The 14,838-nt window shown below is 39.7% G+C and overlaps 1 protein-coding gene across 1 annotated transcript; it reads right to left on the reverse strand.

Annotated features, from left to right (window-relative positions):
• Positions 1-12,765: 12,765 nt before the first annotated feature.
• Positions 12,766-14,627, reverse strand: LOC100658186 (olfactory receptor 4F15-like). Its single transcript, XM_003423532.3, has one exon. The coding sequence runs from the start codon at positions 13,763-13,765 to the stop codon at positions 12,803-12,805; it is 963 nt and encodes a 320-aa protein (XP_003423580.2). The 5' UTR covers positions 13,766-14,627; the 3' UTR covers positions 12,766-12,802.
• Between the last annotated feature and the right edge of the window lie 211 nt (positions 14,628-14,838).

Here is a 14,838-nt window from a genome sequence, read left to right on the forward strand (position 1 = left end):
TCAATGGCTGATTCCCTCCTTCCTATATATTCTCTATATCTGCAGTCAGTTTTGGGAATAAACGCTTTTCTTAAAAAGTTTTAATCTTATTTTATTATCAAATTATATACCTAGAATTATACATAGGGTGAAAATCCATGAAGCCATGCAAAGAACTAATGGGAAGTTCTAAGTTCAATAATTTTAAGAGGTCACACAGAGATAGGACACATCCAACTAATAATGATCTAGAGAAAATACTCAATAGGGATTCCAAAAAGACTGTGTTATGTCATAGCCATAGAGCTAAAGTAGCACTAGACATGAACGTCAACCTATATATTCAATCACTTACCAACAACTCATTGATATACACATGTGTACTTTTTTAAGTTCGCAACAACTCAATTTCAAATATGTAAACATATATATATAAATGTGTAGATATTTGTTATATATAAATAGACTAATATGTTATCACATGCTACTAATTACAATTCACCTTTTTCTTCATCTCAAACATCCAATAAATCGTTCAAATCTTAAGGCTATTGGAAGGCATTATATGTGTTTTAACTATAATAATTTATGTTGTTGTGGTTGTGTGGCCTGCCCCTATCAAATGTTTATTCAAATTATTATCATCACCTTTGTACAGTCTGAGTGATCTACTATTCAAGAAGCAGCCCTGTGTCTCTAGAGTCACCCGTGGATGTCGAACAGTGTCTCGGAATGATGATGATATACAATTGAAAGATTGTCTAAAGAATAGTAGGTTCAGATCTTGTATAAGCAGAATGATCCCTCAGTTATAATGAGACTGAATCTTCTGGGGAAACAGCTGGTATTGGTTGAGAAAGGATTACAATCCCTGTTAAGTGAGCTTATCACCATGACACAATAGGAAATGTTCTCACCCCCCAACTCTGCCATGATTCCAGGTGCCCCAAGCCTTTGCAATCACCTTCACCTGCCTGATTAGAACCAACTCAGGCAGATTATATATCCAGTGGCCTTTGGTACATAAATGCCTGTCTAGGTCAAGATCTTTGAGACTTCTCACTCTTTCCATTTTAACCTGTGGATAGGTGAACAAGATCTACTCAGGTAACCACCCCTTTTCATTGTTAAAGAGTAATTATCCTAATATGCCTCTCAATTGAACATATTGATCCCCTCCTCCAGTGTTGTCCCTTACTCATTAAAGCTAAAACACAAGATTCATTTGTTCCACAGGATATATACATATGCTGTTTCAGATAGAGGGGCCATGATGATGAGTTCAGATAAATGCTTGGAACCTCCTCAGAGTTCCCCAATACACGGAGGTCCAACCGCACAAGCTCACCAATACCAGCTTCTCAAATTCTAAGAGAATCCTACATATAGCCCCACATCCCCTCTTCATTTTGGTGGCTAAAATTTGTAATATTTTCTACCAAATATCCAGATTATTTTCTCAACCATCATGCATTGACTGTCTACATTATTCTTTCTTAATTAATGTTATGAATTAAATTGTGTCCCCCCAAAATGTGTGTCAAATTTGCTAGGCCATGATTCCCAGTATTGTGTGATTGTCTACCATTGTGTCATCTGATGTGATTTTCCTATGTTTTGTAAATTCTGCCTTTGTGATGACAATGAAGCAGAATTCAATCTACAAGATTAGGTTATGTCTTAAGTCAATCTTTTGAGATATAAAAGAGAGAAGTGAGCAGAGAGACATGGAGACCTCATACCACCAAGAAAGTAGAGCCAGGAGCACGTGACCTTTGAACTTTTTACCTGGAATCCTGCACTAAGAAGCTCCTAGAGTGGGAGAATTTTGATGACAAGGACCTTCCTCCAGAGCCAACAGAGCGAGAAAGTCTTCCCCTGAAGCTAAAACCCTGAATGAACTTCCAGCCTCCTAGACTGTGAGAAAATAAACTTCCATTTGTTAAAGCCATCCACTTGTGATATTTCTGTTATAGCAGCACTAGATAACTAAGACAACTGGCTATTACTAAATTTACCTTAAATATTCTGAAACCTAACCTTTCAAATCCTGGCATTCAGGGTTCTTAGAGCCAGCAATACCTGACATGAAGATGGCTTCTGTTTAAATAATTGCAAAATTCACACTTGAAGGCAATAAATGAAGAACATAAATAGCCTCCCATCAGTTCAGATCAGAGTCTGGGATAAATGAGTTGTCTGGTTAGGTTGTGCCACCATATTGATTATAAAGCACACACACATGCACACAGAAAAAAACTTTAGTTTTCAGGGCTGTTTGAATTTCAGAATTTGAATTTCAGCTCTAAAATGTCACTTGGCTTTTCCTCAGATATTACATTTCCTTGCTGAAATTCTTCAATGTTTTTCCATTTTTTAAAACTTTTCTTCTTACTATCTTTTTAAAAGGTACAATGGTTATTTTCTTTGCTAATTTCAGTAATCCGTGTATTGGTGGACTGCTTCTAAAATACTCCTCTTATTTGAGGATCACATATACCTGCTTCTTACTCTGTCTCTTAATTTTTTTTTAATGTATCTTGGACTTTGTGTATAAAGAATTATATAGCTCTGACCTGATACATTTCTCCAGAAGCCACTTACTCTTTCTTATTTGGCATAGAAGATTAAGGTGTGATCAACAGGATTCAGTTAGGTACTGATCTGATTTGAAGTATTATAGTTTTTATAAGACTTAATTCACTCTGGTTTGTGCCTGCTCCTTAGTTATGTTCCTTCAGGTTTTGTTTGTGACTCTGATGGGTCTCTTTTTTCTTAGCCTAAAAGAGTTCGGGGATTTGTTTTTTCTTTCAGAATTTTTTTTTTTTTTTTTTTTTAAATTTTTATTAAGCTTCAAGTGAACATTTACCATTCCAATCAGTCTGTCACATGTAGGTTTACATACATCTTACTCCCTTCTCCCACTTGCTCTCCCCCTATTGAGTCAGCCCTTACAGTCTCTCATTTCGTGCCAATTTTACCTTCTTCCATCTCTCTCTATCTTCCCATCCCCCCTCCAGTCAAGAGTTGCCAACACACTCTCCCGTGTCCACCTGATTTAATTAGCTCGCTCTTCATCAGTATCTCTCTCCCCCCCACTGACCAGTCCTTTTCATGCCTGATGATTTGTCTTCGGGGTTGGTTCCTGTCCTGTGCCATCAGAAGTTCTGGGGAGCATTGTCTCTGGGATTACTCTAGTCGGAATCATACCATTAGGTGTGGTCTTTTCATGAGAATTTGGGGTCTGTATCCCATTGGTCTCCTGCTCCCTCAGGAGTTGTCTCTTGTGCTCCCTGACAGGGCAGACATCGATTGTGGCCGGGCACCAACTTGTTCTTCTGGTCTCAGGATATTGTAGGTCTCTGGTTCAAGTGGCCCTTTCTGTCTCTTGGGTTCTTAGTTGTCGTGTGACCTTGGTGTTCTTCCTTTGCCTTTGCTCCCGGTGGGTTGAGACCAATTAATGTATTTTAGATGGCTGCTTGTTGGCATTTAGGACCCCAGGTGCCACAATTCAAAGTGGGATGCAGAGTGTTTTCATAATAGAATTGTTTTGCCCATTGATTTAGAAGTCCTCTCAAACCAAGTTCCCCAGACCCCAGCCCCTGCTTCGCTATCCTTTGAAGCTTTCATTTTATCTCGGAAACCTCTTTACTTTTAATCCTGTCCAATTAGGCTGACCTTCCTTGTTTTGAGTGTTGTCTTTCCCTTCACCCAAAGCAGTTCCCATCTACAGATTGATCAATAAAAAGCCCTCTCCCTCCCTCCCTCCCTCCCTCCCCCCTTTGTAACCACAAAAGTATGTGTTCTTTTCCGTTTTTTCTATTCCTCAAGATCTTATAATAGTGGTCTTATACAATATTTGTCCTTTTGCAACTGACTCATTTCGCTCAGCATAATGCCTTCCAGATTCCTCCATGTTATGAAATGTTTCAGAGATTCGTCACTGTTCTTTATGGATGCGTAGTATTCCATTGTGTGAATATACCACAATTTATTTACCCATTCGTCCGTTGATGGACATCTTGGTTGCTTCCAGCTTTTTGCTATTGTAAACAGAGCTGCAATAAACATGGGTGTGCATATATCTGTTTGTGTGAAGGGTCTTGTATTTTTAGGGTATATTCCGAGGAGTGGGATTTCTGGTTTGTATGGTAGTTCTATTTCTAACTGTTTAAGATAACGCCAGATGGATTTCCACAGTGGTTGTACCATTTTACAATCCCACCAGCAGTGTATGAGAGTTCCAGTCTCTCCGCAGCCTCTCCAACATTTATTATTTTGTGATTTTTGAATTAATGCCAGTCTAGTTGGTGTCAGATGGAATCTCATCGTAGTTTTAATTTGCATTTCTCTAATGACTAATGATCGAGAGCATTTTCTCATGTATCTGTTGGCTGCCTGAATATATTCTTTAGTGAAATGTGTGTTCATATCCTTTGCCCACTTCTTGATTGGGTTGTTTGTCTTTTTGTGGTTGAGTTTTGACAGAATCATGTAGATTTTAGAGATCAGGCGCTGGTCTGAGATGTCATAGCTGAATATTCTTTCCCAGTCTGTAGGTGGTCTTTTTACTCTTTTGGTGAAGTCTTTAGATGAGCATAGGTGTTTGATTTTTAGGAGCTCCCAGTTATCGGGTTTCTCTTCATCATTTTTGGTAATGTTTTGTATTCTGTTTATGCCCTGTATTAGGGCTCCTAGGGTAGATCCTATTTTTTCTTCCAAGATTTTTATCGTTTTAGTCTTTATGTTTAGGTCTTTGATCCACTTGGAGTTAGTTTTTGTGCATGGTGTGAGGTATGGGTCCTGTTTCATTCTTTTGCAAATGGATATCCAGGTATGCCAGCACCATTTGTTAAAAAGACTATTATTTCCCCAATTGACTGACACTGGTCCTTTGTCAAATATCAGCTGCTCATACGTGGATGGATTTATATCTGGATTCTCAATTCTGTTCCATTGGTCTATGTGCCTGTTGTTGTACCAGTACCAGGCTGTTTTGACTACTGTAGCTATATAATAGGTTCTGAAATCAGGTAGGGTGAGGCCTCCCACTTTCTTCTTCTTTTTCAGTAATGTTTTGCTTATCCGGGGATTCTTTCCTTTCCATATGAAATTAGTGATTTGTTTCTCTATTCCCTTAAAGTATGACATTGGTATTTGGATTGGAAGTGCGTTGTATGTATAAATGGCTTTTGGTAGAACAGACATTTTTACTATGTTGAGTCTTCCTATCCATGAGCAGGGTATGTTTTTCCATTTGAGCGTGTCCTTTTGAATTTCTTGTAGCAGAGTTTTATAGTTTTCTTTGTATAGGTCTTTTACTTCCTTGGTAAGATTTATTCCTAAGTATTTTATCTTCTTGGGGGCTACTGTGAATGGTATTGATTTGGTTATTTCCTCTTCGGTGTTCTTTTTGTTGATGTAGAGGAATCCAAGTGATTTTTGTATGTTTATTTTATATCCTGAGACTCTTCCAAACTCTTCTATTAGTTTCAGTAGTTTTCTGGAGGATTTCTTAGGGTTTTCCATGTATACGATCATGTCATCTGCAAATAGTGATAGCTTTACTTCCTCCTTACCAATCTGAATACCCTTTATTTCTTTGTCTAGCCTAATTGCCCTGGCTAGGACTTCAAGTACGATGTTGAATAAGAGCGGTGATAAAGGGCATCCTTGTCTGGTTCCCGTTCTCAAGGGAAATGCTTTCAGGTTCTCTCCATTTAGAGTGATATTGGCCGTTGGCTTTGCATATATGCCCTTTATTATGTTGAGGAATTTTCCTTCAATTCCTATTTTGGTGAGAGTTTTTATCATAAATGGGTGTTGGACTTTGTCAAATGCCTTTTCTGCATCAATTGATAAGATCATGTGGTTTTTGTCTTTTGTTTTATTTATGTGATGGATTACATTAATGGTTTTTCTGATATTAAACCAGCCTTGCATACCTGGTATAAATCCCACTTGATCAGGGTGAATTATTTTTTTGATGTGTTGTTGGATTCTATTGGCTAGAATTTTATTAAGGATTTTTGCATCTATGTTCATGAGGGATATAGGTCTAAAATTTTCTTTTTTTGTAATGTCTTTACCTGGTTTTGGTATCAGGGAGATGGTGGCTTCATAGAATGAGTTGGGTAGTATTCCGTCTTTTTCTATACTTTGAAATACCTTCAATAGTAATGGTGTTAAGTCTTCTCTGAAGGTTTGGTAGAACTCTGCAGTGAAGCCATCTGGGCCAGGACTTTTTTTTGTTGGGAGTTTTTTGATTACCATTTCAATCTCTTTTTTTGTTATGGGTCTATTTAGTTGTTCTACTTCTGTATGTGTTAGTTTAGGTAAGTAGTGTTGTTCCAAGAATTTATCCATTTCTTCTAGGTTTTCAAATTTGTTAGAGTACAATTTTATGTAGTAATCTGATATGATTCTTTTGATTTCATTTGGTTCTGTTGTGATGTGGTCCTTCTCGTTTCTTATTCGGGTTATTTGTTTCCTTTCCTGTTTTTCTTTAGTCAGTCTAGCCAATGGTTTATCAATTTTGTTAATTTTTTCAAAGAACCAGCTTTTGGCTTTGTTAATTCTTTCAATTGTTTTTCTGTTCTCTAATTCATTTAGTTCAGCTCTAATTTTTATTATTTGTTTTCTTCGGGTGCCTGATGGATTCTTTTGTTGCTCACTTTCTATTTGCTCAAGTTGTCGGGACAGTTCTCTGATTTTGTCTCTTTCTTCTTTTTGTATGTGTGCATTTATCGATATAAATTGGCCTCTGAGCACTGCTTTTGCTGTGTCCCAGAGGTTTTGATAGGAAGTATTTTCATTCTCGTTGCTTTCTAAGAATTTCCTTATTCCCTCCTTGATGTCTTCTATAACCCAGTCTTTTTTCAGGAGGGTATTGTTCATTTTCCAAGTATTTGTTTTCTTTTCCCTAGTTTTTCTGTTATTGATTTCTAGCTTCATTGCCTTGTGGTCTGAGAAGATGCTTTGTAATATTTCGATGTTTTGGATTCTGCAAAGATTTGTTTTATGCCCTAATATGTGGTCTATTCTAGAGAATGTTCCATGTGCGCTAGAAAAAAAAGTATATTTTGCAGCAGTTGGGTGGAGAGTTCTGTATAAGTCAATGAGGTCAAGTTGGTTGATTGTTGTAAGTAGGTCTTCCGTGTCTCTATTGAGCTTCTTACTGGATGTCCTGTCCTTCTCCGAAAGTGGTGTGTTGAAGTCTCCTACTATATATGTGGAGGTGTCTATCTCACTTTTCAATTCTGTTAAAATTTGATTTATGTATCTTGCAGCCCTGTCATTAGGTGCGTAAATATTTAATATGGTTATGTCTTCCTGATCAATTGTCCCTTTTATCATTATATAGTGTCCTTCTTTATCCTTTGTGGCGGATTTAAGTCTAAAGTCTATTTTGTCAGAAATTAATATTGCTACTCCTCTTCTTTTTTGCTTATTGTTTGCTTGATATACTTTTTTCCATCCTTTGAGTTTTAGTTTGTTTGTGTCTCTAAGTCTAAGGTGTGTCTCTTGTAGGCAGCATATAGATGGATCGTGTTTTTTTATCCAGTCCGTGACTCTCTGTCTCTTTATTGGTGCATTTAGTCCATTTACATTCAGCGTAATTATAGATAAGTAAGTTTTTAGTGCTGTCATTTTGATGCCTTTTTATGTGTGTTGTTGGCCATTTCATTTTTCCACATGCTTTTTTGTGCTGAGACGTTTTTCTTAGTAGCTTGTGAGATCCTCATTTTCATAATGTTTAACTTTGTGTTTATTGAGTCGTTACGTTTTTCTTGGCTTTTTTCTTGAGTTATGGAATTGATATTCCTTTTTGTGGTTACCTTTTTATTTACCCCTATTTTTCTAAGTAAAACCCTAACTTGTATCCTTCTATTTCGCCTTGTATCACTCTCCATCTGGCAGTTCAATGCCTCCTATATTTAGTCCCTCTTTTTGATTATTTTGATCGTTTAGCTATTGATTTCCATGATTTCCTGTTGTGTGTATTATTTTGTTTATTTATTTATTTTTTAGAATTAGTCTTAATTTGTTTGTTTTTGTGCTTTCCCTGTTTGAGTTGCGTTGATATCAGGACGTTCTGTTTTGTGACCTTGTATTGTGCTGGTACCTGATATTATTGGTCATCAGGCCAAACAATCTCCTTTAGCATTTCTTGCAGTCTTGGTTTAGTTTTTGCAAATTCTCTAAACTTGTGTTTATCTGTAAATATCTTAATTTCTCCTTCATATTTCAGAGAGAGTTTTGCTGGATATATGATCCTTGGTTGGCAGTTTTTCTCGTTTAGTGCTCTGTATATGTCGTCCCATTCCCTTCTTGCCTGCATAGTTTCTGCTGAGTAGTCTGAACTTATTCTTATTGATTCTCCCTTGAAGGAAACCTTTCTTTTCTCCCTGGCTGCTTTTAAAATTTTCTGTTTGTCTTTGGTTTTGGCAAGTTTGATGATGATATGTCTTGGTGTTTTTCTTTTTGGATCAATCTTAAATGGGGTTCGATGAGCATCTTGGATAGATATCCTTTCTTCTTTCATGATGTCAGGGAAGTTTTGTGTCAGGAGTTCTTCAACTATTTTCTCTGTGTTTTCTGTCCCCCCTCCCTGTTCTGGGACTCCAATCACTCGCAAGTTATCCTTCTTGATAGAGTCCCACATGATTCTTAGGGTTTCTTCATTTTTTTTAATTCTTTTATCTGATTTTTTTCCAGCTATGTTGGTGTTGTTTCCCTGGTCCTCCAGAAGTCCCAGTCTACATTCTAATTGCTCGAGTCTGCTCCTCTGACTTTCTATTGCGTTGTCAAATTCTGTAATTTTATTGTTAATCTTTTGGATTTCTACATGCTGTCTCTCTATGGATTCTTGCAACTTGTTAATTTTTCCACTATGTTCTTGAATAATCTTTTTGAGTTCTTCAACAGTTTTATCAGTGTGTTCCTTGGCTTTTTCTGCATTTATCCTAATTTCATTCGTGATATCTTTAAGCATTTTGTAAATTAGTTTTTTATATTCTGTATCTGATAATTCCAGGATTGTATCTTCATTTGGGAAAGATTTTGATTCTTTTGTTTGGGGGGTTGGAGAAGCTGTCATGGTCTGTTTCTTTATGTGGTTTGATATGGACTGCTGTCTCCGAGCCATCACTGGGAAACTAGATTTTCCAAGTAGTCAGCTAAAAAAAAATGCAGTCAGATCCCTATCTAAATTCTCTCTCTGGCTCCGGGTATTCGGATGTTAATGGGGTCGCCTGGGGAGGGTGGGGGAGGGATCTGAGAGCTAGGAGTGTAGCACCACAGAATATAGAGCTGAACACCACGTTCACGCTCCGCCCCCGTTTGCCAAAATCCGGGCTGGACGGGTCCCTGGCTAGGACACTGCTTTCCTTGCTCGGAAACCAGTCCCTTCCTCCTGGGGACTTCCTCCGGTGCGCGGCACCGCTCGTGGGCACTGGGTGGGCGTTTCCCGCACGAACGGGTGGGCCCGCCCCCAGGGTCTATTCAGGCGATTATAATTAGATCCCGCGGTCACGCCCCGCCTGTGCGCGCGCCCAAATCCCAGCGGGATGACTTCTGGGTTGAGACGCTGCTTTCCCTGTTCGGGAACCAGTCACTTCCTCCCCGGGAATTCTCCTTCCGGAGCGCCACACCTCTCGCGCGAACTGGGTTGGCGTCACCTGCACGGCCAGGTGGGCCCGCCCCCTGGGTCAATTCAGGGCAATAAAAATGGACTCCGTGCTCACGCCCCGCTCGTGCGCGCGCCCAAGCCCCAGCAGGACGGAACCCCGTCTGGGACGCTACTTTCTGCGCTTCGGGACCAATCAGTTCCTCCGCACGGCCAGGTGGGCCCGCCCCCTGGGTCAATTCAGGGCAATAAAAATGGACTCCGCGCTCACGGCCCGCTCGTGCGCGCGCCCAAGCCCCAGCAGGGCGGCACTTTGTCTGGGATGCTACTTTCTGCGCTTTGGGACCAATCAGTTCCTCCCGGGGACTTCTCCTTCCAGTGTGCCGCACCTCTCGCGCAAACTGGGAGGGCGTCACTCGCACGACCAGGTGTTCCCGCCCTCTGGGTCAATTCAGGATAATAAAAATGGACCCCGCGCTCATGCCCCGCCCGCGCGCGCGCGCGTGCCCAGATCGCAGCGGAATGGCTCCCCGTCTGGGATGCTGCTTTCCCTGTTTTGAGACCAGACACCTCCGGGGATTTCTCCCTCTGGTGTGCCGTGCCACACGCGCGGACTGGGTGCGCGTCCTCCCGCACGAACGCGTGGGCCCCGCCCTGGGGTCACTCCAGGGAAACACAGCTGACCCCCCCCCGCGCGCGCCCCGTCGGCTTCTCGCCTAACTCCCGGCGGACAGCAGGGCACCCCAGCTGGGACGCTGTTCTCCCCCCTCTCAGATCAGTCACTGCCTCCCGGGTGTTTCTCCCTCCGGCTGCGCCCCTACGCCGCCCGCGCCAACCTGCTAGGCTTCCTCCTGGGATGGGTTCGGGGGGGAAGGGGTGGGCCCCCTCTCTGTGCCGTCTGCCCCCCTGGGCTCTGCCCCAGATCGAGCTCCGAAGGTCACCTGCCTGGTGCGTTGGCTCCTAGTTCTGAAAACAGTCGCTGTCTGCCCGTATTTGTTCGTCCTCCGTCTCTAAGTCTGTGCTTGTTGTTCAGAGTTCATAGATTGTTATGTATGTGATCGATTCCCTTGTTTTTCCGAGTCTTTGTTGCAAGAGGGATCCGCGGGAGCGTCCACCTAGTCCACCATCTTGGCCCCCCTCCTCTTTCAGAATTTTTTAGCTTACAACTTTAACCTTCTTCTCTTCTCACACTCTCACCTTCAAAAATACGGCACATTTCTCAAGTAGAAAACTGGTTTTATGCTTGTCTTTTTATATTTAATGAAGCAACAAGAATTCATTACAAACACAAATATCAAGCTAAAAATAATCATAAGAAGAAAAACTATATCACAGAATGTATATTCCAGAAATAATTGTAGACCAAAGCTACTCAGTCCTGAGTGTCCTCTTAAAGTTGAACAATGAATTAGGCTCAGCCTTCTCATTATAAAAGAAAAAAAAAAATGAATTATCAGTTTCACAGCTTACATAGATGAGTTATTATGATATATAACATGTATTAAAGTCTCAGAATTCATGTCCTGAGGAAAAAAAGAGTTATACAGATTGCTAGGGAAAATTTGTCAACAAATAATTTGGGCAGTGAAGTTTTGGATAATAATATCAACAGTCATGAAGTTATCAAATAAACGTTTATGCGAATCCAAGGTCAGAGAATATTGATAATTTAAAAATTTGTTACATAACAACCCAAACCAAAACCAAACCCGTTGCCATCGAGTTGATTCTAATTCATATCGACCCTGTCGGACAGAGTAGAACTGCCCCACAGAGTTTCCAAGGAGCAGCTGGTAGATTCAAACAGCCAACCTTTTCATTAGCAGCTGTAGCTCTTAAACACTGCTCCACCAGTGCTCAGAAATACACTATATATATATATATATATACACACACACACACACACACACACATTTCATTGCCCTATCTATTTCAACTTGATAGAGGGCTTGAGTCAATTGAAATTGAGACAAGCAAGAGCAAAAGCAACAACCAAAGACCAAATCCATAAGACTTACAGTCTCTGAAGTTCTCCCTTTGTTTTCTCCTCTTATATGTCAATCTCCCCTTATTATATATTCTCTTGTGCTTCTTCTGCTTATATCCCCTTTTCCACTTTCTTTTTCCTTCCACCAGGTTATAAATCCTTATTTTTCACATACTTTTTCAATTTAGCACAAAATATAAGTTTATTTTTATCCTTGGTTTCAATAGTGGGAGAGTTGTATATTTCATAATGCCTTCAAAAAGAATGAGCACATTAGCTCTTACTTAATCTGAATGGGGGCTCTGATGTCTGAGGCCATACTGTCCGAAGATCCAAGGTTACAATCCATGCTTTTTCATGAATTTTCCATAAATATTAAAGGAACTGTAACCTAGTTGCCAAACAACATCTTAGATAGTTAACACAATATTACAAAATAATTTCATAATCAGTAATCTATTCTGAACACTATAAAATGGTGAATGTAAACAAAAAAAAAAGTTAAACCTACAATAATTTATCTTTTAAAGTGAGTAGCTGAGAGCATTTTTCTTTAGGTAAAAGGCAATGAGCATAAAAATTAAATCAACATGTAGCATAGGCTACTTGATTTCAGAGAAATATTGCATCTCTTTATATAAGAAAGTTTTCCAGTCCATGAATAGAGATAACTGTCAATATCCATGGAAACCCTGGTGGCATAGTGGTTAAGTGCTATGGCTGCTAACCAAAAGGTCAGCAGTTCAAATCCACCAGGTACTCCTTGGAAACCCTGGGGGGCAGTTCTACTCTGTCTTATGGGGTAGCTATGAGTTGGAATCGACTCGGCAGCAACAGGTTTTTTTTTTTTTTAATCAATATCCATTAGTGGTTCTGTGACAAAAGTACTGTGTCTGATTTTTGAAAACTTCTCAAGGTCATCTATGAGCTATTAAAAATACAGATAACTCATAAAAAGGACACTTGCAGTATTTGAAAGTCTTAAAGTACATGGAATTAGCTCACAAATAAGCAAATACGTAATTACATTAATAAATCATTATTGACTTGAATAAAACAGTCTAAGATTTTCCCTGCTGAATTGAGAATGATTAGCATACTTGATCCAATAAGATGGTCTATACCTCAAACACATTGAGTATCTGTCAGGTAAGCTCCTAATTTTGTATAATTATTTAAGCATTTGCGGTGCTTGAAATCATCTGAAGTTACGCAAAGTAACTTGTGTTCACATTAGGTAGCTGGGAGCTCTTCTGAAGTTGGCTACTTAGTCTCCTCATTGCCACCTTCATATTCTTGTTCCTCAATGTATAGATGGCAGGATTCAGGATGGGTGTAATCATGAAGTCAAAAATGGAAAGAAATTTATCCACCGGCACTGAGAGATACGGCCACACGTAGCCAAAAATGCATGGTCCAAAGAACAAAACCACCACAGTGATATGAGCTGAGAAAGTAAAGAGGGCCTTGGACAAGCCGCCTGAAGAGTGTTTCCATACAGTGACCAGAATGAAGATGTAGGAGAAAATCAATAAGAAGAAGGTTCCCATGGAAATGAACCCACTGTTGGCAGTAACTATGAATTCCAGTGTGTGAGTGTCTGTGCAGGCAAGTTTGATAAATCGAGGTAGATCACAGTAAAAGCTATCTATCTCATTAGGGCCGCAAAAATACAAATGGACAACAAAAGCTAGCTGGGCCACTGAGTGAATGACACCAATAATCCAAGCACCAACCAGAAGCCAAATGCACATCCGTGGACTCATGATGGTCAGGTAGTGGAGGGGCTTACATATGGCCACATACCTGTCAAAAGCCATGGCTATGAGCAGCACCATCTCAGATCCACCCAGGACATGAAGGATAAAAATCTGGATGACACACCCCTGGAATGATATTGACTTCTGCCCAGAGTACAGGTCATAAATCATCTTAGGAACCGTTAATGTAGAAAGACACAAATCAATAAATGAGAGGTTGGCTAGCAGGATGTACATAGGGGAATGTAAATGAAGGTCAAAGGTCACTATAAACACAACAAGGACATTTCCGAGAATAATTACTATATAGAAAATGGTAGAGCAGGAAAGTAGAAAATGCTGCATTGGCCTGGAGGTAGAAAGTCCCAGGAGCACAAATTCAGACACAGCAGGATAATTTGTCTTATTCATTGACTCGTCTGTGTTACCCTAAAGGGACAACAAGGAGAAAAAAAGAGAGAGAGAGAGATGAACTGGAGCTGTTGAAAGAATCAGATGACATTTCACTTTGAACTTTGACATTAAAGAAACATCTGCACCAACAGACACAAAAGTCCTTCTGAAAAGGAAATGCATTCGTTATTCATTTAACAAGTATTAATTGAGCAGCTACCATGAACACCGCCTATGAACCAAGCACTGTGTCACACTCTGGGCTAAAACACAGACCCTGCTTTCATGTAGTTTGCTGTCTACTAGTGAAGATGGGCAGTAAGTAACTAATCACATAATTAGATGATTATAATGGTGATAAGTGACGTGAAGAAAAGAACAAAATGCTATGAGAACAATGACAGCACATAACAGTGCAATCTGCTCTGGTCTGAAAGATACTTGTGTTAAGATTGATGAAATGATGAATAGAAGTTAATTTAGTGAGAAAGAGTAGCAAGAGTTATTTAGACAAAGGAAAACCCAGAAGCCTGAAGAAACATCAGTTTGGAATAAAAGAAGACCAGTAAGGATCAGGACACCTTACAGTGTGTGTTAAGAATTTGGTCTGTATCTTAGCAGTGATAAAAGCTATTGAGGCACAACTGTGAAATAATATCTGTGCCTTAAAATACTTACGGTAGTTGCCCTTGTGGTACAATGGTTAAGTGTTCAGTGTTTATCTGCTAACCCAAAAGTTGGAAGTTTGAACCCACCAGCAGCTCTGTGTGAGAAAAGACCTGGCAATCTGCTCCTGTAAAGATTATAGCCTAGGAAACCCTATGGGGCAGTTCTACTCCATCATATAGGGTTTCTATGAGTTTGAATTGACTCAACGGCATACAGCAACAACAGTCTCAAAGAAAAGGATGCAATAGAAGAATTTAGAGGGAAGTGAGAGATGCCAATTAGTCAATTAAAAGATCATAGCAAGTCAAGGTGGACAGAATAAACACAATTTACCAGCTTTGTAAAAATAAAGTGAGTTCCTTACCTTACAACATTGACTAAAATGAGTTTGAATGGCTATTAAAATTTAAAACAATAAAAAA

This window comes from Loxodonta africana, chromosome 10 (assembly GCF_030014295.1).
Source record: "Loxodonta africana isolate mLoxAfr1 chromosome 10, mLoxAfr1.hap2, whole genome shotgun sequence".
NCBI classification, from domain to species: domain Eukaryota; kingdom Metazoa; phylum Chordata; class Mammalia; order Proboscidea; family Elephantidae; genus Loxodonta; species Loxodonta africana.

Bases quoted from the DNA above. Each gene is read 5' to 3' on its own strand.
- LOC100658186 (XM_003423532.3), bottom strand. From the start codon at position 13,765: ATGAATAAGACAAATTATCCTGCTGTGTCTGAATTTGTGCTCCTGGGA.